At 43.9% G+C, this 25,163-nt stretch overlaps 2 protein-coding genes across 3 annotated transcripts; one reads left to right on the top strand and one right to left on the bottom strand.

Annotated features, from left to right (window-relative positions):
* Positions 1 to 10,090: 10,090 nt before the first annotated feature.
* Positions 10,091 to 18,667, top strand: TMEM97 (transmembrane protein 97). Its single transcript, XM_037808201.1, has 3 exons — positions 10,091 to 10,344; positions 15,826 to 15,970; positions 16,851 to 18,667. The coding sequence occupies exons 1-3, from the start codon at positions 10,219 to 10,221 to the stop codon at positions 17,108 to 17,110; spliced, it is 531 nt and encodes a 176-aa protein (XP_037664129.1). The 5' UTR covers positions 10,091 to 10,218; the 3' UTR covers positions 17,111 to 18,667.
* Positions 18,317 to 24,987, bottom strand: IFT20 (intraflagellar transport 20). Of its 2 annotated transcripts, XM_037808199.1 has the most exons (6): positions 24,823 to 24,987; positions 21,622 to 21,677; positions 21,336 to 21,464; positions 19,871 to 19,956; positions 19,216 to 19,319; positions 18,317 to 18,715 (listed from the first exon to the last, which is right to left on the bottom strand). In XM_037808199.1, the coding sequence occupies exons 1-6, from the start codon at positions 24,918 to 24,920 to the stop codon at positions 18,634 to 18,636; spliced, it is 555 nt and encodes a 184-aa protein (XP_037664127.1). In that variant the 5' UTR covers positions 24,921 to 24,987; the 3' UTR covers positions 18,317 to 18,633. The 2 variants fall into 2 exon arrangements, with proteins under 2 accessions (XP_037664127.1, XP_037664128.1); XM_037808200.1 differs by lacking the exon at positions 21,622 to 21,677 and having other exon boundaries at positions 24,823 to 24,952.
* Positions 24,988 to 25,163: the final 176 nt, after the last annotated feature.

The raw sequence follows: 25,163 nt of genomic DNA, 5'->3' as shown, positions 1-25,163 counted from the left end.
TAGCAAAAGAAATTGCTAAATATATAGAGATGAATGAAAATGAGAACACAACATACCAAAACCTATGGGATGCAGCAAAAGCAGTGCTAAGGGGGAAATTTATAGCACTAAACGCATATATTAAAAAGGAAGAAAGAGCCAAAATCAAAGAACTAATGGATCAACTGAAGAAGCTAGAAAATGAACAGCAAACCAATCCTAAACCAAGTACAAGAAAAGAAATAACAAGGATTAAAGCAGAAATAAATGACATAGAGAACAAAAAAACAATAGAGAGGATAAATATCACCAAAAGTTGGTTCTTTGAGAAGATCAACAAGATTAACAAGCCCCTAGCTAGACTGACAAAATCAAAAAGAGAGAAGACCCATATAAAGAAAATAATGAATGAAAAAGGTGACATAACTGCAGATCCTGAAGAAATTAAAAAAAATTATAAGAGGATACTATGAACAACTGTATGGCAACAAACTGGATAATGTAGAGGAAATGGACAATTTCCTGGAAACATATGAACAACCTAGACTGACCAGAGAAGAAATAGAAGACCTCAACCAACCCATCACAAGCAAAGAGATCCAATCAGTCATCAAAAATCTTCCCACAAATAAATGCCCAGGGCCAGATGGCTTCACAGGGGAATTCTACCAAACTTTCCAGAAAGAACTGACACCAATCTTACTCAAACTCTTTCAAACCATTGAAGAAAATGGAACACTACCTAACTCATTTTATGAAGCTAACATCAATCTAATACCAAAACCAGGCAAAGATGTTACAAAAAAGGAAAACTACTGGCCAATCTCCCTAATGAATATAGATGCAAAAATCCTCAACAAAATACTTGCAAATCGAATCCAAAGACACATTAAAAAAATCATACACCATGACCAAGTGGGGTTTATTCCAGGCATGCAAGGATGGTTCAACATAAGAAAATCAATCAATGTATTACAACACATTAACAAGTCAAAAGGGAAAAATCAATTGATCATCTCAATAGATGCTGAAAAAGCATTTGACAAAATTCAACATCCCTTTTTGATAAAAACACTTCAAAAGGTAGGAATTGAAGGAAACTTCCTCAACATGATAAAGAGCATATATGAAAAACCCACAGCCAGCATAGTACTCAATGGTGAGAGACTGAAAGCCTTCCCTCTAAGATCAGGAACAAGACAAGGATGCCCGCTGTCACCACTGTTATTCAACATTGTGCTGGAAGTGCTAGCCAGGGCAATCCGGCAAGACAAAGAAATAAAAGGCATCCAAATTGGAAAAGAAGAAGTAAAACTCTCATTGTTTGCAGATGATATGATCTTATATCTAGAAAACCCTGAGAAATCAACGATACAGCTACTAGAGCTAATAAACAAATTTAGCAAAGTAGCGGGATACAAGGTTAATGCACATAAGTCAGTAATGTTTCTATATGCTAGAAATGAACAAACTGAAGAGACACTCAAGAAAAAGATACCATTTTCAATAGCAACTAAAAAAATCAAGTACCTAGGAATAAACTTAACCAAAGATGTAAAAGACCTATACAAAGAAAACTACATAACTCTACTAAAAAAATAGAAGGGGACTGTGCCGGTTTGAGTGTATTGTGTCCCCCAAATGCCATTATCTTTGTGGTCTTGTGTGGGGCAAACGTTTTTGGTGATGGTTGGATTTGCTTGGAATGTGCCCCACCCCGCTGTGGGCAATGATTCTGATGAGATGTTCTCATGGAGGCGTGGCCCCACCCATTCGGGGTGGGCCTTGATCGGTGGAGCTACATAAATGAGCTGACTGCGGGGGAGAAAGAGAGTGCAGCTGGGAGTGATGTTTTGAAGAGGAGCAAGCTTGCTAGAGAGGAACGTCCTGGGAGAAAGCCGTTTTGAGGCCGGAGCTTTGGAGCAGATGCCAGCTGCCTTCCTAGCTAGCAGAGGTTTTCTGGACGTCATTGGCCATCCTCCGGTGAGGGTACCCGATTGCTGATGTGTTGCCTTGGACGCTTTGTGGCGTTAAGACTGTAACTGTGTAGCGAAATAAATCCCCGTTTTATAAAAGCCAATCCATCTCTGGTGTTTTGCATTCTGCAGCATTAGCAAACTAGGACAGGGACCTTAAAAGATGGAAAAATATTCCATGTTCATGGATAGGAAGGCTAAATGTCATTAAGATGTCAATTCTACCCAAACTCATCTACAGATTCAATGCAATCCCAATCAAAATTCCAACAACCTACTTTGCAGACTTGGAAAAGCTAGTTATCAAATTTATTTGGAAAGGGAAGATGCCTCGAATTGCTAAAGACACTCTAAAAAAGAAAAACGAAGTGGGAGGACTTACACTCCCTGACTTTGAAGCTTATTATAAAGCCACAGTTACCAAAACAGCATGGTACTGGCACAAAGATAGAAATATAGATCAATGGAATCGAATTGAGAATTCGGAGATAGACCCTCAGATCTATGGCCGACTGATCTTTGATAAGGCCCCCAAAGTCACTGAACTGAGTCATAATGGTCTTTTCAACAAATGGGGCTGGGAGAGTTGGATATCCATATCCAAAAGAATGAAAGAGGACCCCTACCTCACACCCTACACAAAAATTAACTCAAAATGGACCAAAGATCTCAATATAAAAGAAAGTACCATAAAACTCCTAGAAGATAATGTAGGAAAACATCTTCAAGACCTTGTATTAGGCGGCCACTTCCTAGACTTTACACCCAAAGCACAAGCAACAAAAGAAAAAATAGATAAATGGGAACTCCTCAAGCTTAGAAGTTTCTGCACCTCAAAGGAATTTCTCAAAAAGGTAAAGAGGCAGCCAACTCAATGGGAAAAAATTTTTGGAAACCATGTATCTGACAAAAGACTGATATCTTGCATATACAAAGAAATCCTACAACTCAATGACAATAGTACAGTCGGCCCAATTATAAAATGGGCAAAAGATATGAAAAGACAGTTCTCTGAAGAGGAAATACAAATGGCCAAGAAACACATGAAAAAATGTTCAGCTTCACTAGCTATTAGAGAGATGCAAATTAAGACCACAATGAGATACCATCTAACACCGGTTAGAATGGCTGCCATTAAACAAACAGGAAACTACAAATGCTGGAGGGGATGTGGAGAAATTGGAACTCTTATTCATTGTTGGTGGGACTGTATAATGGTTCAGCCACTCTGGAAGTCAGTCTGGCAGTTCCTTAGAAAACTAGATATAGAGTTACCATTCGACCCAGCGATTGCACTTCTCGGTATATACCGGGAAGATCGGAAAGCAGTGACACGAACAGATATCTGCACGCCAATGTTCATAGCAGCATTATTCACAATTGCCAAAAGATGGAAACAACCCAAATGTCCTTCAACAGATGAGTGGATAAATAAAATGTGGTATATACACACGATGGAATACTACGCGGCAGTAAGAAGGAACGATCTCGTCAAACATATGACAACATGGATGAACCTTGAAGACATAATGCTGAGCGAAATAAGCCAGGCACAAAAAGAGAAATATTATATGCTACCACTAATGTGAACTTTGAAAAATATAAAACAAATGGCTTATAATGTAGAATGTAGGGGAACTAGCAATAGAGAGCAATTAAGGAAGGGGGAACAATAATCCAAGAAGAACAGATAAGCTATTTAACGTTCTGGGGATGCCCAGGAATGACTATGGTCTGTTAATTTCTGATGGATATAGTAGGAGCAAGTTCACAGAAATGTTGCTATATTAGGTAACTTTCTTGGGGTAAAGTAGGAACATGTTGGAAGTTAAGCAGTTATCTTAGGTTAGTTGTCTTTTTCTTACTCCCTTGTTATGGTCTCTTTAAAATGTTCTTTTATTGTATGTTTGTTTTCTTTTTAACTTTTTTTTTTCATACAGTTGATTTAAAAAAGAAGGGAAAGTTAAAAAAAAAAAAAAAATCAAGGAAAAAAAAAAAGATGTAGTGCCCCCTTGAGGAGCCTGTGGAGAATGCAGGGGTATTCGCCTACCCCACCTCCATGGTTGCTAACATGACCACAGACATAGGGGACTGGTGGTTTGATGGGTTGAGCCCTCTACCACAGGTTTTACCCTTGGGAAGACGGTTGCTGCAAAGGAGAGGCTAGGCCTCCCTATGGTTGTGCCTAAGAGCCTCCTCCCGAATGCCTCTTTGTTGCTCAGATGTGGCCCTGTCTCTCTAGCTAAGCCAACTTGAAAGGTGAAATCACTGCCCTCCCCCCTACGTGGGATCAGACACCCAGGGGAGTGAATCTCCCTGGCAACGTGGAATATGACTCCCGGGGAGGAATGTAGACCCGGCATCGTGGGACAGAGAACATCTTCTTGACCAAAAGGGGGATGTGAAAGGAAATGAAATAAGCTTCAATGGCAGAGAGAATCCAAAAGGAGCCGAGAGATCACTCTGGTGGGCACTCTTACGCACACTTTAGACAACCCTTTTTAGGTTCTAAAGAATTGGGGTAGCTGGTGGTGGATACCTGAAACTATCAAACTACAACCCAGAACCCATGAATCTCGAAGACAGTTGTATAAAAATGTAGCTTATGAGGGGTGACAAGGGGATTGGGAAAGCCATAAGGACCACACTCCACTTCGTCTAGTTTATGGATGGATGAGTAGAAAAATAGGGGAAGGAAACAAACAGACAAAGGTACCCAGTGTTCTTTTTTACTTCAATTGCTCTTTTTCACTCTAATTATTATTCTTGTTATTCTTGTGTGTGTGCTAATGAAGGTGTCAGGGATTGATTTGGGTGATGAATGTACAACTATGTAATGGTACTGTGAACAATTGAAAGTACGATTTGTTTTGTATGACTGCGTGGTATATGAATATATCTCAATAAAATGAAGATTAAAAAAAAAAAAAAAAAAGACATAATGCTGAGCAAAATAAGCCAGGCACAAAAAGAGACATATTGTATGTCACCACTAATGTGAATTCTGTGAAAAATGTACAATGTTTTATACTGTAGAATGTAGGGGACCTAGAGATACCAATTAGTGGAGGGGGAATGATAATCTAATAAGAACAGATAAACTATGGAGGGTAATCTCAATGTTATGGGAATGCTCAGGAATGATTATGGTTTGTAAACTTTCTTGGATATAGTAAGATCATGTTGGAAGCAATAGAGTTATTTTAGGTTTTTTTTTTCTCTTATTCCTTTGTTTTCTTAGGGGTTGTTAATTTTCTTGGGGTGTGGTAGGAACATGTTGGAAGCAATGTAGTTATTTTAGATTATTTGTTTTTCTTACTCCTCTGTTTGGACATGGTTTATTAATTTTCTTGGGGTATGGTAGGAACATATTGGAAGCAAAGTAATTATTTTAGGTTATTTGTTTTCCTTAATCCATTGCTTTGTTTGAAATGTTGTGGGGTTTTTTTGGTTGTTGTTTGCCTGTTTGTTTTTAATTTTTTGATAAACAAAGTTAAAAAATTGAAAAAAAATCAGTAGAAATGGGAGTAAAAACTAAATGACAAATAGGGTGGGATGGGGGGATGGTTTGGGTATTCTCTTTTCACTTTTATTTTTTATTCTTATTCTGATTCTTTCTGATGTAAGGAAAATGTTCAGAAATAGATTGTGGTGATGAACGCATAACTATATGATCATACTGTGAACAGTTGATTGTATACCATGGATGACTGTATGGTTTGTGAATATATTTCAATAAAACTGAATTAAAAAAGAAATGCAATTGGACTGTAAAAAAAAAATTTGATTGTGGAGATGAATGCACAACTATATAATGGTATTGTGAACAATTGATGGTACACTATGGATGATAGTATCGTTTGTGAATATATCACAATTAAATTGAATTATTAAAAACAAAAAAGCAGAGAGGAAAGAGCTTTGCGCAGAGCTGCCAAAGAGGAAAGTAAGTGGCCAGCCTGGCACCTCTCCGTTGGGGTTATGGATGCTGAATTCTATTCCTACCACCATGGAGTCCACTGTGGGGCTGGTAGTATTTTGAAAACTACAAATAGTGTCCAAAAGGCACTACATGTTGCCTTTTCTCACCCACAAGGACAGGGAAGCCCCCCAGAGCACTTATTTTTTAAGCCATTCTTCCACTCCACACTTGGTTTGGTTGTTGAATCACCGATTAGCCTTGTCCTTCTCAGTGTGAGTTTGTCAACTGACCTCTCCCAGGGCTGTTTGCATTCTAAGGTTTGTCTGGCCTTGTCAAAAAAGAGCTTCATTCCCCCACTAAATAATTTCAAACATTGGACAGCAGCCGGACAAGATTTTTATTTATTTATTTATTTTTGATGGAGGGGCCTTCCAGCAAAAGTGCTTGGCCTTGAAAACCCTTATCAACAGATAATGAAGTTGGCTGGGTGAGATGGCTGCTGTACAATTAGCATGTTCCCTGGGCATATCTCAGCATGGTGGCTCTACACCCACCTCCCCCAGCAAGTAGTTATAATGGGCACCGAGTACAGCTTAAAAGATGTCACATCATTGGAGCCATTCATAGTGTTGGGGGGCCCACTGTTGCCAGGCCTCCTGAGTACAGCTGAGGACAGGTGTCCCAGCCCGGCCAGTCTCCTCTTGGCCTCTGGGCTCTGGCCCTGGCCTGGAGGGCCCTCAAGACCTTGTAGGAGAAGGCACCATCTGCCCCAGGGACAGAAGACCTGAACTAAACCCCTGATTCTGCCCCTAACCATGCAGCCTTGTAAGAGCCCAGGGCTGGGCATTAGGATATCCAGGCTCTAGTCTCTGTCTTGTCACTCACTTTGTGACGTGGGACAAACTCTTCCCCCATCTCAGCCTCAGTCTCCTCATGAAGTGTTGGGCCCCAGATGCTCTATCTGGGGCCTTCTGCTCTTCATATTCTCCTTCAAATGAAGGGTTTAGAGAAGGGAAAGGGTAGCTGTATACACAGAGCTGGAAGCCGGAGGAGTGGCTCAGGGGGAGCGACTTGCCTTTAAAGCTTTGTTTCACAAAGAAGACCATCTCTCTCCTCAGGGGAGCAGGGCAGCCCACATTCCTTGGTGACCTTAAGTGCCCTAGGCATTGGCCTTTTGTTTTTCTGGAAAAAGAAGCTGCTAGTTCTGAGAACCCCTTGCCTGAGCCCCCAGAAAGGGGTGGGACAGGCCCTCCCCACTAGTGCAGTCCACTCCTTGGAGCAAGATGAATAAATAGCATCGAAATGCCCCTCAGAGCTGCAGGCTCTGGGGTCCCAGCTACAGCTGAGCTCTAAGAGGCCTGGGGACACCAGAACTTTGTGCTCTGACATCTCTCAACCAGCCATGCTGCCATCCCTTGCTCACCACCCCAGAAGGAACCTCCGTGTCCCCCTTTTCGTGCTGGGCTCTGATTTTCCTCCAGCCCTGATCATCTACCTTCAGCTAAATACCCCCTCCTTCCCCTTCCTTCTCAGAGTCAAAATGGCTCCACCAAAGGGTTAAACCCTCTACACCCTCAGCCTTTGCCTCCCACAGTATCTGACACCTGGCTCTCACCCAAGGCCTTGCCTTCCCTGCAACCCTCTCTGGCCCAGGCTGTTCATTTTCTCACACACTGTAAGCTCAAGGTCAGGAGGTGGGGTCACCGTCCTCCCTGCTCCCCAAGGCCACCTCCCTGCTGTTTTCTCCACTCTCTGAGGTTTAGGCCGTCCCTCAGCCCATGCCCCACTGATTCCCAGTTACTCCTCATTTATGAAGCCTTTGGTGACTGGCTCACAGCTTTCTCTATACCCAACTTGCTATCATCATCCTAGGCAGCCTTTGTGGCCAATCCATCCCACACCCTGAGCTCTCTATCCCTTGACCTCAGCTCCAGAGACCTTGCCCTCCACGCCACTGCAGCCACACCCTCCCAGGAGAATCTCTCCTTGACACCAGGAATTCAGACACTGCACCACCTCATCATAAGCTCCCAACTTGTTACCTCTGTCACACTCATAGTTCTTTCTCATTGAGGTCTCTAATCCGTTTACTCCTCCTTCTCCCAGTCTATGAGCCCTTTTGGCCTCATGTCTCTCCCTACCCAGCTTGATTTGCATCATCCATCACTTCAGTCACTCTGGTTCAACCCCTCAAAGTTGCCATTGTCTTTCTGAACCCCAACCCTGGATAAATAGACCCCAGACTGCCAAGCACCAATAGAGAGAAGCACGTGGCCTCAGAGAGCAGGGCCTCTACCCCAACACCTGGGCCCTCAACACTGCCAACAGTCCCTTTGTCCCAGTCCGCAGTACTCATTCTGGGGAAGCACAGAACTCTGACCTAAGGCTAATCCTTCCATTCCCTCTACCTCCTCAAGGACCTTTAGCCACACTTCCTGCTCTCCTCTCCCCCTGTCCCAGAAACTTCAGGCAGCATCTAAACAAGCTCTAGACTCTCTTCTTAAAAGTAAGCCCTATTCTCACATCTCTCTCCCTCCCTTCATCCTCATACTTCTTGAACCAGGTGTCCATCGTTCCCTGCCTGCATTCCCCACTTCCTTTCTCTTTGCCCACTTGTAATTTGGCTCCACACCACCCCAAATGCTCTCATCGAGGCCACCAGGGGGTGCCATTCAGTCCTTGCTGGCAGTCACCCTCCCTCCTTCCCTGGATCTGTGACATCACACTCCTGCACCTCCGTTTCCTCCTTCCGTGACCCCTCAAGGCTGATGGTCACCCAGGGATTCTTCTAGGCCCCCTGCTCTCATTCACTCTGAAACCTTCAACTCCTACCAAACACTGATGCCTCTAAGTCTACATCTCCAGATAGGTCCATCCAACTACCCACTCAGATGCTGCAGAGACTGCACAGTGTCAACATGACCAAAACCAAATTACCTTCCCATCAACACATTTTTCCTCTGAGGTCCCTCTTCTCAGAATAGCAGCCTCATCCATCCTGTCCCAAGTCAGCATATAGTTGAAAAATCAGTTTGTTGAGGGAATGAGCCCTGACTCTTCCCACTCTCTCCACAGAGAATCACCAAGTCCTGTCAGTTTTATCCCCCAATCTGTCCCCTCTGCTCCTTTCTTTCTAGACAATTTTTTTTAATTGTAACAAAGTTTGCCATTTTAACCATTTAAGTGTACAATTCAGTGGCATTAGGTATATTCACCGTGCTGTGCAACCATCACAACTTTAACACCCCTAACTCTGTACCTCTTAAGCAACGCCACCCCCTCCCAACCACCTGGCCCTGTAACCTGTAACCTACTTTCTTTCTATGAGTTTGCTTAATACAATATTTGACCCTTTCTGTCTGGCTTACTTTACTCAGCATGTCTTAAAGTTCATCCACGTTGTAGCATGCATCAGAACGTCATTCCTTTTTTATGGCTGAATAATACTCCATGGTGTGTTTATACCACGTTTTGTTTATCCATTAGTCTGCCAATGGACACTTGGGTTGTTTCCACCTTTTGGTTATTGTGAATAATGCTACTATGAACCTTGGGGCACGAGTATCTGTTTGGATCTGCTTAATTCCTTTGGGAATATACCTAGAAGTGGAATTGGGGGTCACATAGATTTACGTTTAACTTTAAGGCCCTACCAACCTGTCTCCCATAGCTGTTCAATTCATCCTGGCTACCTGCTCCTTCTAACGGCTTCGGGCTTCAACTCCTGACAGGGACCTTGCTCTGTGTTCCCGCAGCCTGTGACCACACCACAGAGTCCAGCCTGCCCTGGCCCGTGACACCGCCACTGGATTGGAAGCTCCACCTGCATAAGCCCCCATGGCCCAGAACAGAGCAGCTCAAGTAGATACCGAGTGAATGGACTGAATGAATGTAGTGAGCGAATGGGGACCACTGTGAGCAGCCGCTGCTTCCGGCCTCTGCGCGCAGCTAGAGCCCAAGCGCACCACATGGCCGGCGGCGGACGCTAGGAGGCCGCCTCATGCTACACGCTGCGCATCCGCGAGCGCTTGGATGTGGCCAGCGATGAGCCCCACCCCTGCTCCCAGTGGCCAATGGAAACGGTCTGCAGGAACGCCTTCTGGACATGCTATACTCAGATGAGCCAATGGACGCGCCCTGCGTGCGGCCCGCCTCCTCCCCACACGCCCTCTGCTTCTCCACCAGCCAATGGGCGCACTCTGTTTATATTCAAGGAGGGCGAAGTGAAGGTACCCAGACGCGGGGTTCTGGGGACTGCGCGCCGGCTCCATCCTCCTTCCCACGTCGGCTATCCCCGCCAGCTCAACCTCGGCTCCTGCCCGGACCAACCGACGACCCAAGATGGGGGCACTGGGCTTCAGGCGCGGCCTGGAGTGGCTGCTGGGCTGCTTCTTCCTCTCCCATATCCCCATCACCCTCTTCATCGACCTGCAGGTGGTGCTGCCGCGCGAACTCTACCCGGTGGAGGTGAGGGGTGCCGGGTTGGTTCTGGCTCGCCCGTAGCCGAGTTTGAGGTCCCAGGCTGCACTTGTGCCCACCCCCCCGCACCCCCGTTCACTTCACCCACTCAGGCTTCCAGATCTGCTCCCGGCCTTCCTTGGGTCCTGCCGGTGCTCCGACCCCCTCCTTACCCTGTAAATCGCGTCTTTTTCCTTCTCTATCCTAAACGCCTTCCCAACCTGCAGGGGCAAAGTCTTTGTTCCTTTTGTAATCAGGTTTCCCTGGGGATACTTAAGGCTCCCACACTTCACCTCTGGTCCGGTGTTAGTGGTTGAAGGAAGAAGCCTTCATGAACCTGTGTCTAAATCAAGTGTTGGGTTTGTTTTAAAGATGTGTTTTTTGGAAGAACTTTGAAATCCCAGTCTAATACCAGAGAAATAACCCAAACAGAATTAGACTCATCTAAAGGCTTAGCACCTCGGTGGTGCTGCTTGAGCATTCACACATAGCGGCTTCTTCAGGTCCAGGATCCCAGCAACTTAAGAGCTGAGACGTGAACATCTTTGCAAATGGGCTCTTACAATTGAGTTCAAGTAAAGTGGACATCTGAGTAGAAATAAAGGTGAAGAGCTCCATATCCTGGCTAGTGGAGCACTTTACCCTTAGCTTTAATACTTTTTATTTCCTCTCTCTTCAGAGCTAGTTTTTGTTTCCCTAGGCTTTTCTTCACTAGACCCTGCAAACTTCCATGGAATTCCTGTCATCAGTTCTGTGCTTCTGCATGCTATCTGTAGAACTTTGGATAGACTTGAGTTGTCTACCTCAAGATTTGATTTTGCTTTCTTCCTTCTTAGCTGTCTTTTCTCTGCAGAGCAGGGACTTTTAACCTGAGGTCTTTGAAGCCACAGTAGTATTAGCATAATTGTATGTGCCTTGTGTTTTCTAGGAAGTCTATAGCTTCCATCTATTTTTCCAGAGTACTAACCCCCACCCCAAGAAGATTAAGAGCTGCTGGTCAACGGCATGTTCCTCCACTCCCCCACAGTCTCTTTGGTTTGCTTCTAGAGCCAAGCATAACTGGGTAGACCTCTGACTTTGCTTTCCAGAGAAAGATCATAGGTGGTGTGTCCCAAGAGCATCAGACTGCAATCTGAGGACTTGGTTCTTTCTAAAAACTGGCTCAGTGTCTTGGGCAAGTCGGGGCTGTCAAGTAAGAGTTGGGTTAAGTTACAGTCTCAGACATGTACAGGGCATGCAAGTTCCAGTTGCTGCTGTCACAAGTTACCGTGAATTTAGTGGTTTAAAACAAATTTATTCTCTTACAGTTCTGTAGATCAGAAGTCGAAAACAGGTCTTACAGGACTAAAGCCAGGGGCTAGCAGAAGTGGTTCTGCCTGGAGGCTCCAGCAGAGAAAACACTCCTTGCCTCCTTCAGGTTCAGTGGTTGCCAGCGTTTCTTGGCTTGGAACTGTATAATTCTAACCTCTGCTTGTACTCTCACCCTGCCTTATTTTCTGTAGTCGAGGCTCCCTCTGCTTCCTTTTTATAAGGACACTCGGGATTACATTTAGGGCCCACCTGGATGATTCAGGATAATCTTCCCATCTTGAGATCCTTAAGGTGATTGCACCTGCAAAGTCCCTTTTGCCGTATAAAGTAACATTCATAGGTTCTGGGGGTTAGAATCTGGACCTCCTTGGGGGCCAACATTCAGCCTAACGCTCAAAGCCAGGGAGTATATCCTCTGTAAAGGGCTAGTCAGAGCTCTGCACTAGCCATTAGTGGCCCTGAAGAAAGGAGAGCCAACTATATTGTCAGATCTCTGGTCTTCAAAACCTGCCTGGCCAATAAAACTCAGACAGACTGTAATCTGATAGTATGGATCCCTTTAATACTTGGTAATTAGGTTGTTACTCTAAGTAGCCATCCAGATTTAACAGCGGTTGGTTTCTTTTTCCTTTCTGAATGTGCCATTCCCATAAGTCCTTGCTCATCACTCACAAAATACAATTTAAAATATACCCGGCATCATAAGGATCCCATTTAAACTCCTGTATCTGATTTGGTAACTTTGTCTCATGTTTATTTTTTTTTAATTCAGTTTTATTGAAATATATTCACATACCATACAATCATCCATGGTGTACAATCAGTTGTTCACAGTATGATCATATAGTTATGCATTCATCACCACTATCTGTCTCAGGTTTATTTTTTAATGTTAACTTATTGTAAAAGGCAAAGAGCCAGTGCTGACAGGACCCGGCCAGAATCTGTGCATGTGTGTGTGTGCGTGCGTGCGCGCTCATTCTTGTTGCTTTGGGGTGGGGAGTGATGATCTTGTTGCTGAGTTACTTTCAAATTCTCTTTGAAAAACACTGACATTTAAACATCTGTTGTCTTTTTCCTCCCTAAATAGAAGGAATGAAGGAACTAAAAAGACTGGGAAGATCACCTGGTGGTCACACTAAAATCTGCAAATTAAATTTTTTTCTTGGAAAAACTGTCACTTTATTATGAAATATTAAGAGACTTTAGCTTGGATTAGAACATGGAAAAGAGGACGGGAAGCATTTTGCAGTGCCATTTTCAACTGGGTGGCATTGCTTATGTTAAAACACTGCCAAAGGGAAAACAGTTGAGTATCTACATCTGGAATCGGTGTTGGTTCTCCTTCCAAATTAGAGAAAGTCAAGATTGTTCATTAACAACTCCTGGTTTAGAAATGCATGTGTGCGGGCCAGGTGAGGTTTTTAATGGCTGACAATAGAGTTGAGTCAAATTCAGGCAGGTATAAATGGAAACAGTTTTACTCCTTTTTCTTCTTAATTAATAAGAATAAATTTGTATTGACCAGTTGCCTGCTGAGAGTTTAACAGAAATAAACTTGACTATTTCAAAATATGTATTAATTACATTCAAGTTAGTCATGTTGACATTTACTACATGCTAGGCATTGTTCTAAAGGCTGTACATGTATTAAGTCACTTAATCTCACCAACGACGAGGCAGGTACTGTTACTAGCCCTACTGCACAGGGGGAGAAACAAGCTTCCTGAGATGAAGGCTGTTTGCCCGGGCACTCTGCTCACAGAGGCCGTGCTTTCTGTTCCACCCATCTTAATCCAGGGTTCAGTTCTGGTATCAAGTGGCAGTTGTACAACTATGAGCAGGTGTTTGGGTTCTGATTGGTTCCTCTGAGTGCTGGCTGATTAGACTTCAAAATTTTGCTAATAATCTCAGCCTGCAGCCCTTAGAAATCACAGTATTTTACCAGTCTGCCTTGAATTATGGTATAGGGGGATCTGAAAGATTGTGTACAAGTTGAATAGAAAATTAATTGTTCAGGTGGACCGGAATGGTTTAAAACTTCTGTGGTCATCCCCCCAACCCCACCCCCAATTCTGGACTGCATCTTTTTTTCCCTTTTATTGAGAAGTTGTAGCTTTACAGAACAATCATGCATTAAATAAAGGATTCCCATATACCACTCTATTCTTAACACTTGGCAATGATGTGGCATGTTTGTTACAATTAATCAAAGCACATTTTCATAATTATACTATTAACTGTAGTCCACGGTTTAGAGTTCCCTGTGTTTTGCAGTGTGGTAAGTCTTTTAAAGCAGGTAGTTTCCTCCAGTTTTCTGTTTGTTTGTTTTTCATGTAAATGCAGAGAACAAAAAAGGATCTTAAAAAAAAAAAAACGTCTAGTCCAAGTTACTCATTTTGCAGATAAGAAATAGAGCCCCAGATGATTTAACCTTTATATTTGCTATCACATTACTGTCCTGAAAAGTGCTTAGAAGAAAACAAAGCATATTGCTATGAATTTAAGTTTAAATCGAGCTGGTCAATAAATGGTTATCTAGCCAGGACCTTTCTGACATTAATATTATGCCAACGTAATATTTGTTTCTGGATATTTGCTTAAAGCTAAGTCTATTTCACAATAGTGAGCCTTTATCTTTTGATTAAAAATTAACAGGCTTATATGTTACCACAATAATTTTCTAAAATTTAACACCATTAATGAGAGACATATGTGATTTGAATTAAAAGCAATACTAATATGAATATGTCAGTTTCTCCCAAATTAACTGGTAAGTTGAATGCCATTCTAAACAAAATCCCAGTAGAAATGTTTGGAGGAAATTTGACAAAATGCTTCTAAGCATCATTGAACAAAGATGAGTGAGAATACCTAAGAAACTCAAGAAATAGAAGAGTAATACGGGAGAGATTAATAATAATAAAATGCCCTAGAAAGCAACAATAATAAAGTAGTTTTGTGCTTAGCATTAGTATTGATGGATTTGACAGATGAATCAACAATTTATGTGGAAGTAGCCCTGATGTTATTCCTTGAGCACATCTGCTCCCAGGGAATCTGAACTTTCTCAACCCAGATCAGTGGCTTAAAAAAAAAAAGACATTAACAGGAAAAATATCCTTGGATTTTCTATTGTAAGCTAAGTTCTTACCTTGGGGCTGTTTTAATTTGTCATAACATTAAGACTTAGTTATTTGGCTTTAAAGGCAGGTGAGTCAGGACAACACTGCCTCTAGGAGGTTAAATGTGAGAGAGCAGCTGTAGTCCAGAGCGGACAGCCCAGGCTTTGGGCTCTTATAAAAGCGTGAAACAGGCAGCCTCAAATTCTATGGCTTCCTTCCTCTGCCTCTAGCCACGCCAACATGGATCTTCATCTTTTATTTGGCAGGCTAATTACAGTGTTAGGGCCCAAGCTTAGAACTAAGACTGCTAACTCAAGCCTTGCCATTGCCTATGAATATATAGTTTGTGGTTTGGGGCAGAGTTTTGTTTTTCTACCAATATCCTACTGGCCTCCTAAAAGAAAAAAAAAGTTAGAATTAGCCTAAAAGAAAAAAAAAGGTAGAAGAGTTAAGAATTCATGAGGAACTTATTTGAGATAATGAAGTTTTTTAAAGTGTACAAAAATCAGAATTCAAAATCAGATCTCCAGAGAGGTTAGATTTATACCACTACCACCCAAAGGGCAAGGGGCTTCAATTCATTTCTGTCATCAGGGACAATCTGGCCCTCAGTTTGGTGTACAGTTGCTATTGTGTGAGGACACATCAGGATGGCTTTCACATCTATTTCTTTGCAAAAAATGATAACGTTGGCAGAAATATTATGGCAAACATCCTGAGCACTTATTAAATGTCAGACACTGTTGCTCTTGGCAGTGGGCACACACCTGGATGTACTTTGTCATGGACTCACAGACAAATGCTGGGTAGTGCAAAGAAGAGCTGCAAGAGTTGAGGAAAACCTCACAGAGCAGGTAACATTTGAGTTAGAGCTAGTGAGTTTTTATGTGAGTTTTGTATCACAAAAGCCAGCCCAAGTGTGCCCTCTGCCGCCAAGGGACTGGTTAATGAGCAACCCTTTTGATGTAGTTTCAAATGAGTAGGAGCCGCCAAGCCTTTCCAGTTGTGGTTGCTGTAATTTATTGTGAATTATCGCCCCGTTATCTGTTTTCAGCTGAGAAACCTGCTGAATTGGTATACTAAGGAGTTCAAAGACCCTCTGCTGCAGGATCCCCCGACATGGTTCAAGTCCTTCCTGTTCTGTGAGCTTGTGTTTCAGCTGCCTTTCTTTCCCATCGCAACATATGCCTTCTTCAAAGGTTGGTAAATGATGGGAAAAATCACATTTGTGCTCAGAGATCAGGTCCCAGAAATCTTTGGGGAAAGTATCTCCAAGGGAGAGGGGGGTGGCCCCTGTAGTTGGTGTGACGGCCAAAGGCTCCTCCTGGAGCTCCGTAGGATCCGGTAGGGATGGCCGGGATAGAGCTCAAGAGGACATGCATATGGCTCAGCTAATGTCTTTTTGTGGGAGAGAAAGACGCTAGTGACCCAAGGTCAGATAAGGATAATGCTATGAGGATAGAGGAAAGAAGTATAACTGACAGGAAGAGGAGGCTGGGGGTGGCAAGGAGAAGGGCCTGGGCAGCTGGGCAGCATGGCTGCCTCAGCTGGGAGCTCCTCTTGTATACCCGAGACCAAGGCCGCTGGAAGGAGGGTCTTGTTACTTACCGCTGGCTTTTAGCTTCCTGCTTTGGGTAGTGTCATACTGACTTATAAGCATTATCATCAAGCTAATCCCTAAAAGCCTTAACTTCCCATTTAAAAATTATCCTTACAGGGTTCCCACATAATTGATGCTTTTATAAAGAACATGGCTGTACTGCTGCACTTGTTTTAACTAAGCTGGCACAGCTGAAAATGCTTATTTCTCATTGGCCTCCCCCTGGAGTCGCTGAATCCCTCTCCTGGTAGAGCCTGCGGATCATCTCACCTGTATATAATTACTTAACAGATGCCTCTGGCAGGGGTTCCCCTACCTCTTCATTTTAGAACAAACATGTTTAACTGGTAGTAGCAGTTCCACCTGGAGGAGGTAGAATGCTTTCAGGTGAAGGGAGCAGGCACGGGGGAATGCCATTTCTGGCCCTTGGAAAGTGTCATGAACAGACCTAACATGTATCTTTTTTTGCCCCTACTTAGGAGGCTGCAAGTGGATCCGCACCCCTGCAATCATCTACTCAGTTCACTTGATAACAATTTTAATTCCAATTCTCTCTGAATTGCTATGTGGGGAGTTTTCCAAAGCCAGCGGTTTCAAAGGACAAGGACCCAAGACTTTCCGTGAACGACTAACCCTTGTATCTTTCTATGCCCCCTACTTTCTTATCCCTCTTATGCTTCTGCTTTTCATGTGGCAGAGCCCCTACTACACGTATGAGGAGAAAAGAAAGAAAAAATGAGGGAAACAACCACTGGCCCAGGGGAGAAAATGCCCCTAGAGCAATTTCTTAGACAACTGCTCAGAACCCATGTCTTCAGCAGCATTTGAAACACACCACCACCAGCACCCAAGGGCAAAGTGCTGGCAGGGGCCAAGCTAGGCCCTCGTCTTCCAAGGCCACTGGGACAAACAAACTGATGACCTGAGGGGTGGGGAGGGGGCAGGGTAGGTTGTAGGGAAATAGTGCCAAACACCTTACTATGTGCCCAAGTCCCGTTTCAGGATTATTGAGGGCAAGACCAGACCAGAAACTGGATAAACTTCCAGGAAATTTCTGCTTGGCATGTCTGTGAGTTGTTTGGCTCATTATATTTGAGTGACTAAACCCTTGACTCGTGATTATATGTAGCATATCATTAATCAGCAAGATGAATATTGGGGCATTTCAAGCCATTTTAAAATTTGAAACTACACCTCTTTAATATTCAAAAACTGTATTGTTTTCTCATACTCCCTGCCCTGCTCCCCAGGAAAAAAACAAAACATTCTGCAAAAAGAATTTAAACTTAGTTTTCCTTAAGGTTCAGCCCCAGCTTGACTTTCAGTTAGAAATTGGTTAAACTGAAAGATTTTTTTTTTTTTAAATCCTGTCTTATGCAGGTCATCTCGGGAATAGATTTTTTAAAAGTCATCTTATTCATCCTCCCGTTTCCAAATCTTAGGCGGCTTTCTATCCTATTTTTAGAGACCACCTGATTTATAAGTCCCTTTACTCTGAAGTCTGATGTCTCAAACCTGATCTGGAAATGTACTTCCTAATGGCTTGTTTTCACAGTTTAATCATTCCTTCCCATGGAGAGTACGGGGGCAGCTGGGTGTGGCATGAACCGTTTTTGTGTCCGGCATCTTTTCACATCAGTGCTTGGTGTGCCACTTCTTTTCTCTAAATTTGTATTTAATGCCAACCCTTTAAAGAAAAATGACCTGTGAACATGTGGAAAATGACAGAAACTGATCATGGTTAATTCCCTCTGTTGTTGTGTTTTTCTCTCACAAGCTGTAATTGCTCTGATTGTTGGTAGGATCATCTCACTCATGTCTGGCCCAAAAGAAGGTAGCTACTGACCACTGCCTGGTTTGGTTTGTAGACTAGGGGATAGAGAGTCCAGTATTTTCTAACAAGGGCTAAACATACAGTTCAAGGGCACCAAAAAAGAAGCAGATCAAACCACTTGAAAATAATTTATTGCTTTCCCCTACAAGGCTTAGTAAATTTACAAAAAGAGGATCAAAGTTTACAGACTGCTTGGTTCAGACTAAGAATGCTAGAAGTGAGAACCTGTGCCTCGGTGGCACGTGTGCACTGATATGCACTGACGTATAAAACGGGTTCCCCCAACTTTGAATTATTGCCTTCAGAGATGCTGCACTCTTTACACACTGCCTCCCACCATGTACTTGGATTTAGCCAACAAGTCACTGGAATGATACAGAGGTGTTTTTGTTTTTTTCCCTCCTGCTATAAAAATAAAAATGTTCAGTTCATTTCTGAAAAATAAATTGGTCAATAAATTCATTTTGTTCTGCTTCTACTTTACACAAAGCTTCATATTCAACCCGATACCTGAAAAACAAAATTGTTAGAGGCCCTAAAAAAGGATGAAATAAACCATGGGCTCAGTTCTTCTAGAGAAGAACATAAGAGATTTAAATGATTCCAAGGAATGGTGTGAGTTCAGAATGAATTAGAGCAAGAAGAGAGAGAAAATAAAAAACGAGTAAGAGGCCAAACCCTACCCAAGACTACCCAGGAGAAAGCTCCAGCTCTGAGGTCTCCTGTCAAAGAACCACCAATTCTAGACCCTCCTACCTGAACTTTCACTCTGAGGGTTCATCCTTCCAGTCTCAAAAGTCTTAGATGTTGTTTAACATTATTGCATTTTCTATTTCCATCCCATCAAATGTCATTTTATTTTATTTTATTTTTAAAATCTCCAAATCAAGATGGGTCAAGTAAGACTATTCCTCCAAGGACAATGATGAATAAAGACGAGGTGATTTTTCAAGAAAGAAAAATAGAAGTTAAGTTGAGTGAAGAACTTGCTTTATTTCATGACTTCTTACCTTTCTAGCTGCATTTTCTTCTCTGCTATTAGTGCTTGAAGTTGCTGCTGTTGAGCTTCTCTCTGCTTTGCTATAGATTTGAGCAAATTCCGAGCACCGATGGCCTAGAAAAAGATGGGTATTGCCAAAGAAAGTCAGGCTTTCAACTAGAGCCAGCTACAGCACAAAGTCTTCAACGTGGAGAAGGGCCATTTGGGGGCTATATGTAAGGGCTCAGAGGGAAAAAGAAAGTTGAACCCAAGAGCTCTGAGGGTAAGTCAAAAGGAGGATCAACCTATGACCCCAAAGTGCCTAATGTGTAATGAAAATTCTATAGAACCAGAATGCAGTTGTCTGGGGCAGGGTCTGGGAATGCCCCCAGGGCCTGGCACACAAGTTTCCAGTGGGCCCCTTTGGTAAGCCATTTAGCTGGTGTTCTTGGCCAAGTCATTTACATTCTGCAAGCCTTATAATCTCTTCATTTATAAAATAAGGATAAAAATCACAGTGCTGACGTGAATACTAAATGAAATAATGAATGAAAGTGTAAATTTGGTTTTAATTAAATGAAAAAAAACCTCCCTCCCAACAAAACAAATCAAGAGAACAGGAAGATGACAGGCTGGTGAACCAGGGTCCCAGGCCAAAATGAAGTCACAAGACATGCTGAGCTTACCTTCATCTTCTCATTTTCTGCTTCTTTTGCAAGTTGGTCAACAAGCTCAATTAAACCACCAACTATTTTCTGAAACTGGCCGATTTCTTTTGAAAAAGAACAAAAAAATGTTTTCTTTTCTCAGCAGCATCACTTCCTTCTCAGTATTCTCTTGAGGGGGTAAGAGGGCAGGGTTTAATTGCCCCTTCTAATTTGTCTCAAAGCAGTCACTGCCTACTGGCCTAAAGTCTCCCACCCCTGGTCTCAAACTGGAGAAGGGTGGCCAGGTGCCCAGAAGTGGACCTGAGTACACCTGGACCTTGAGTCCCTACTGAGTCAGCTGGTCGCTATTACCTCAGGCTTTGAGGCACCAGGCTCCTGGGGGGGTCTGTCCTCTGAAGGGGACCCAAGCCTGCTTCACCAGGGGTGGCAGAAAGCACAAAGGGCCATGTTCATGAAAGGACCATTGGTGAAAGGTCCAGCTCAGTTCTTGAAAGGTGCCTCATGACTAGCTACAGATAACCAGAATGCAGTTGTCTGGGGCAGGGTCTGGGAATGCCCCCAGGGCCTGGCACACGGGTCTGGGAATGCCCCCAGGGCCTGGCACACAAGTTTTAAAATCATTCTGCTGATTTTAGTTAGTGGTGGGGGTGAGGGCTTTCCACCTGTAACCAGAGCTAATAAAGAGCACAAAGCAGTTAAGTACCTAATCTCCTAGTCACTGTTTTCCAATGTCCTTGGTGCAGTGGAATACCATTTTACTGAGGGGCAAACTAAGGCCCAAAAAGGTGGGACAACATGCACACAGCAATCACAGAAGATTGGCAATAGAACGCAACTGCCTTTCACCAGTCACACGCTCTCCACAGACTAGGGAGTTCCCAGGGAGGCTCAGAAATCCCTTGCTCTGGCTACACCTGGCTCTGTATTCACTGGCACTGAATTCACCCAGCTGGCTTGGCTGCTGGGACAGGAGGCTTCCTGGAGATCTCTGGCCAAAAGATGACTTCATTTAGTCTGTTGAGCTGCTTCTAGAGATTTCAATTATCACCTTTAACTCCAAATAACGGAGAGCCTGCCACTCTTGGGAGAACACTGTTTCTCCCAAGAAATCAAATCACAAGCACATAATACTATTTCTTTCCCACAAGACATGAGTCTGCCTCCATGAATGTTAAAGGTTTCTGAGCACAAACAATAAAAAACGGCAGGTCTAAGAACAACTCCCCCCATACACACACGCACTTCCCCTCCCAATGTTAATTTTGATTGGCAGTCTGTGTGGGACTATGTGAGAGCGAAGAAGACGGCAGGTAGACAAGGTGGATGACACATGGGAATTGGAAAAAGCCAGGCTCAACCACCAGGGAGCCAGCATCTCCGTTCTGGCAGGGCGGAGAGCTACAGCTGGGGCGAGTTTGGGGATGGGGTATGGTTGGAACAGCTCAAAGCTGAGTGGTACTGTGTCCCCCCAAATGATGCTTACTGTCCACGAAGTCCTTGCACTCTTCCTTGAGCTCTATGGTCTGCTGGGTAACCTCTGGGTCCAGCACCCGTAGCTTGTTCAACTCGTCAAAGTGCAGCCCTGCTTCACCCAGGATGTCCTTGGCCATACCTGAAAAGAAACCAGCCTCAATCCCCAATCACTTCCCAGCCACCGAAGAAATGCCCGCTTCCAACCCAGCCCTGCCCCTACCCCCAGGCACCAATGCTGAAAACCCAGATGTTCCAAAGACCCTCCGTCCCTCTGCCACCACCTCTCTGAGCCTCACCTGTATCCCTTCCAGCTTCCCTAGAGAAGTTCTGCTCTGAAGGGATGAGGTGGCAGCTGTGAGGAGATGTGTCATAGGAGCAAGGGTCAGGAAAGGATAAAGTCCAGCTGCTTGTCACAGGCATCTTTCATTCAACACACATTTCTTGAGTGCCTACTACATGCCAACACTGCTAGATGCAGGGCTAACAAAGATGAATGAGCATGGTCCCCACTCCGGAGGAGCACACGGTTTAGCTGGAGGAAGACATACATGTAAACTGAAAGAGTACACGGTGTTAAGTGCTTTTACAAGACATCGCTAAAGAGCTGGAGGAGGACGGAGTGGCTAATTCGGGAGTGTGTGGGAGTGACATGTGAACTGAGTCATGAGCATAAGCATATTTACTTATCCCCAGTTATGCACCCAAAAAGGACTTGAAAAGGCATTTTAAATACATGTACTGAAACAACACAAAAACCAAGTTAAAGAAGAAATCTGGCTGTAGGAAAACTTGGAAATAAAAAAAATAAGAAGCCAGGAGTAAGAATAGCACCCAAAATTTATGCCATAGGGTACGGTACACTTGTCTAAACTGGGACCCAAATTTGGGTCAGTTTCTCTTTGGCAGAAAACACAAAAGGGAATGAAGTTAGCAGGATGTACCAAGTCAGGAGGCCAGGGAAAGGCATTCCCAGCAGAGAAAACAGCCTGAAGTCACTGAAAGAACCTATTCCTGCCTAAAGGATGACAAGAAAGGATGGAGTTGGACAGGTAAGTTCAACAAGAAAAGGAAGAGCCTCTGTGCCAAGCTAAGGAATTTGATTTTTTTTTTTTTCCAGTAGGCAAAAGAGAACCAATAGAGATATCTTCTCCCTTCAAAGCCAGGTGACTTTGCATTCCTGGTCCAAAGAATGCCTCAATTCTGGGAGAGGAAACACTGAAAACTCACCCTCATTCTGACTTTAAACAACAACAACGAGTGCACGTCCCATGTGAACAGGGAAGCAATGCTACTTAGGCCTAGCCATTGGCTGCTATGCCAGTTCCAAAACCCCAGGTGTTCCAAAGGCTACCATCTCCTGGCCTTGCACCAACCCTTCCCTCTGCTTTCCCTTTGCCCAACCTTACCTGTTCCCCTTCCAGCTTCCTTAGAGAAGCTGTGTTCTGAAGGGGGGTTCAGATAGTGACTGCCCAGAGCAGGTGGGCGACAGAAGGAGCAATGGTGGGAGAATAATGTCCACTGTTGCCAGAACTTTTGATTTTCAAAATTTCATTTTTATATGAAATCTAATATTTTAGTGTTACTATCTTATTTTAAAATTTTTATTAAGAAAAAACACCACCCAACTAGTTTTCGTCTTTTGGCTGTCTGTGTATGACTTTGGCCCAGAGCCTTTGGCCTTACTGGAACCCATGGAAGCAAGTGGGCTATCAACTTCCTTTTGAAACACTTCAATTATACAGAGCTTCCTTAAAATTGGGATTGTAAAAGAAATTTGTCTTCCTGCTTGTACTGTTAGTACACATACAGCATGAGTATTTAACACTACCAGGTGTTTAGTCAAGACCAGCTGCTCCAGAGAGTTTCAAGTAACATGAGGGAGCAAACAGCTGCTCCAACTTCCACTCCATTCCCCGGGAGCATGAATTTATTCAGAAATATCTACTGCGTCTCTGCTCTGGGGATAGAGTAGTGAACAAAATGTTTTAGTTCCTGACCTTGAAAATAGTATGAGGAAAATCTACTAGAATTAAAAAAAAAAAAAATCTATGGAACTGAGCAACACAAATAGTGGACTCTAAGTTAAACCATGGTTTTTAAAAGTTAATAGTACAATTATAAACATATGCTTTTATCAATTGTATCAAACATATCACATCAATGCAAGTTGTTAATAACAGGGTGGTATATGGATTCTGTATTTCACATGATCGTTCGGTAAACCCACAACTTCTCTAATAAAAAAAAATTTTTTAAAAAAAGCACACAGTGCTATGTGAAGGTATAGGAGGAGGACATAATTTATAAAGGGGTAAGTGGGTGTTGCCAACAAAGGCCTCTCTGAAAACATGACATTTAAACTGAGACCCAAAGGATATCCAAAAGTTTGTCAAGTTAAGGAGTGAGGGAGGCATTGCATGTATAAGGATCAGCATGTGTGACAATCCAGATGCTAGAAGAAATGTGACACATTCCAAGAACTGAAAGACCAGTAGGGTTGAAATAACCTTGAGTGAAAGGGAGAGTGGAACAGGATGAGGCTCTACCAGGCTAGAGATCGATGCTGGAGGGCTCTGAAAGCCCCAGTAATGAGTGTGGATTTTATCATAAAGGTACTGAGCAGCCCCTGGAGTCTCAGCAGAGTGACATAATCAGATTTGCATTTTAGAAAGATCATCTGGCTCAGGATGGAGAATTGACTGAAGGGAACAAGAGGGTGTGGCCACACCTACCTTGTTCATCACTGTAACCCTAGCACCTGGCATGGTGCCTGCGCACATAACTGGCACTCAGTGAATATTTGTGGAATAAATGATTGTGGAAGCAACTAGGAGGCTATTACAGTAACCAACTGTTCTGAAAAGTGTCCTGATTTGAGATGTTTTGTAAATCGAGTCGACAGGTACAGGTAATGGATTGAATGAATACGGGGGTGGGGGATGAGAGAAAGAAAGGCATAATTCCCAGGGATCTTGCATGAACCAACCGCATGGTTGGAGAAGACACTTAATGAGATGGGTAAGACTGGAGAAAGGGTGTAGGAAAGGGTTCACAGATTCTCTCCCAACTCCCATTACAAAACATATCTGAGCATATGAGGAACACCGGGCACGTGAGCCTGGACTGAGCTCCCTGAGGATGAAGGCAGTGACACTCTCCGCACCCCCAGCACTCCCAGAGCCAAGCTAGGCACCGTGAGCGGGTTCCATTCAAGGGGTATGGGGGTGAGTACTGGGCAGAAAGTTAGAAAGAGAACTAACTTTTTGAGCTTATCTTAGCCGCAGTTTCCCCACAAGATCCTAACGAGCATCAAACGCGTAAAGATCCAGTCCCAAAGAGTGGGGAGGGATTCCCACATTTCTTCTGGCCTGGGACTGCTGCGTTTTCTCAGGGCGCTGCCCTGTCAGGTTCATCTTGCCCCGGGTCTGCCCGACTCTACCCCCGGCACAGAAGCACTGAACCGACCCCTGGTCCCCAGCACCGAAGTCAAGGCCTACCTGCCAGCCCCGGAACGGCGGCGTGCAGCAGCCCAGGATGACGTCGGCGGCAGCTCGGATCTCTGGTCAGAGGTACTGAAGGCTGGGCCCGCCCGCATCAGCCGCTGCCACGGCTACAGAGCCTGTTTACCCAAAAACTCACGACTTCACACCGGAAGCACTTATTACGCCCGCCCCATAGAGCCTGGTGGGAAACAGAGGCCTGCGGACTGGCATGACAGCCTACAAGATCCAGAGGCCTTTGCGTCGTCAAGCTCGCCGGAAGTAGCTGTGGTCTGACCGCGGAATACTCCAAGGGGCTCCTCCCTTCGACCCGTTAGGGTGCTGAGCATGCCGGGCCT

The sequence above is a fragment of the Choloepus didactylus genome, chromosome 18 (assembly GCF_015220235.1).
Source record: "Choloepus didactylus isolate mChoDid1 chromosome 18, mChoDid1.pri, whole genome shotgun sequence".
In the NCBI taxonomy this organism is placed as follows: Eukaryota; Metazoa; Chordata; class Mammalia; order Pilosa; family Megalonychidae; genus Choloepus; species Choloepus didactylus.
This window is presented reverse-complemented; position numbering and strand designations above follow the sequence as displayed.

What these genes read in the sequence shown, in the direction of transcription:
- TMEM97 (XM_037808201.1), top strand. Translation starts at nt 10,219, where the DNA reads ATGGGGGCACTGGGCTTCAGGCGCGGCCTGGAGTGGCTGCTGGGCTGC. An exon ending in GCGAACTCTACCCGGTGGAG is followed by an intron (nt 10,345 to 15,825) that starts GTGAGGGGTGCC and finishes ATCTGTTTTCAG; the next exon opens with CTGAGAAACCTGCTGAATTG. An exon ending in AACATATGCCTTCTTCAAAG is followed by an intron (nt 15,971 to 16,850) that starts GTTGGTAAATGA and finishes GCCCCTACTTAG; the next exon opens with GAGGCTGCAAGTGGATCCGC.
- IFT20 (XM_037808199.1), bottom strand. Translation starts at nt 24,920, where the DNA reads ATGCGGGCGGGCCCAGCCTTCAGTACCTCTGACCAGAGATCCGAGCTG. An exon ending in GGAAGCTGGAAGGGATACAG is followed by an intron (nt 21,465 to 21,621) that starts GTGAGGCTCAGA and finishes GTTTCTTTTCAG; the next exon opens with GTATGGCCAAGGACATCCTG. An exon ending in AAGAAAATGCAGCTAGAAAG is followed by an intron (nt 18,716 to 19,215) that starts GTAAGAAGTCAT and finishes TTTGTTTTTCAG; the next exon opens with GTATCGGGTTGAATATGAAG.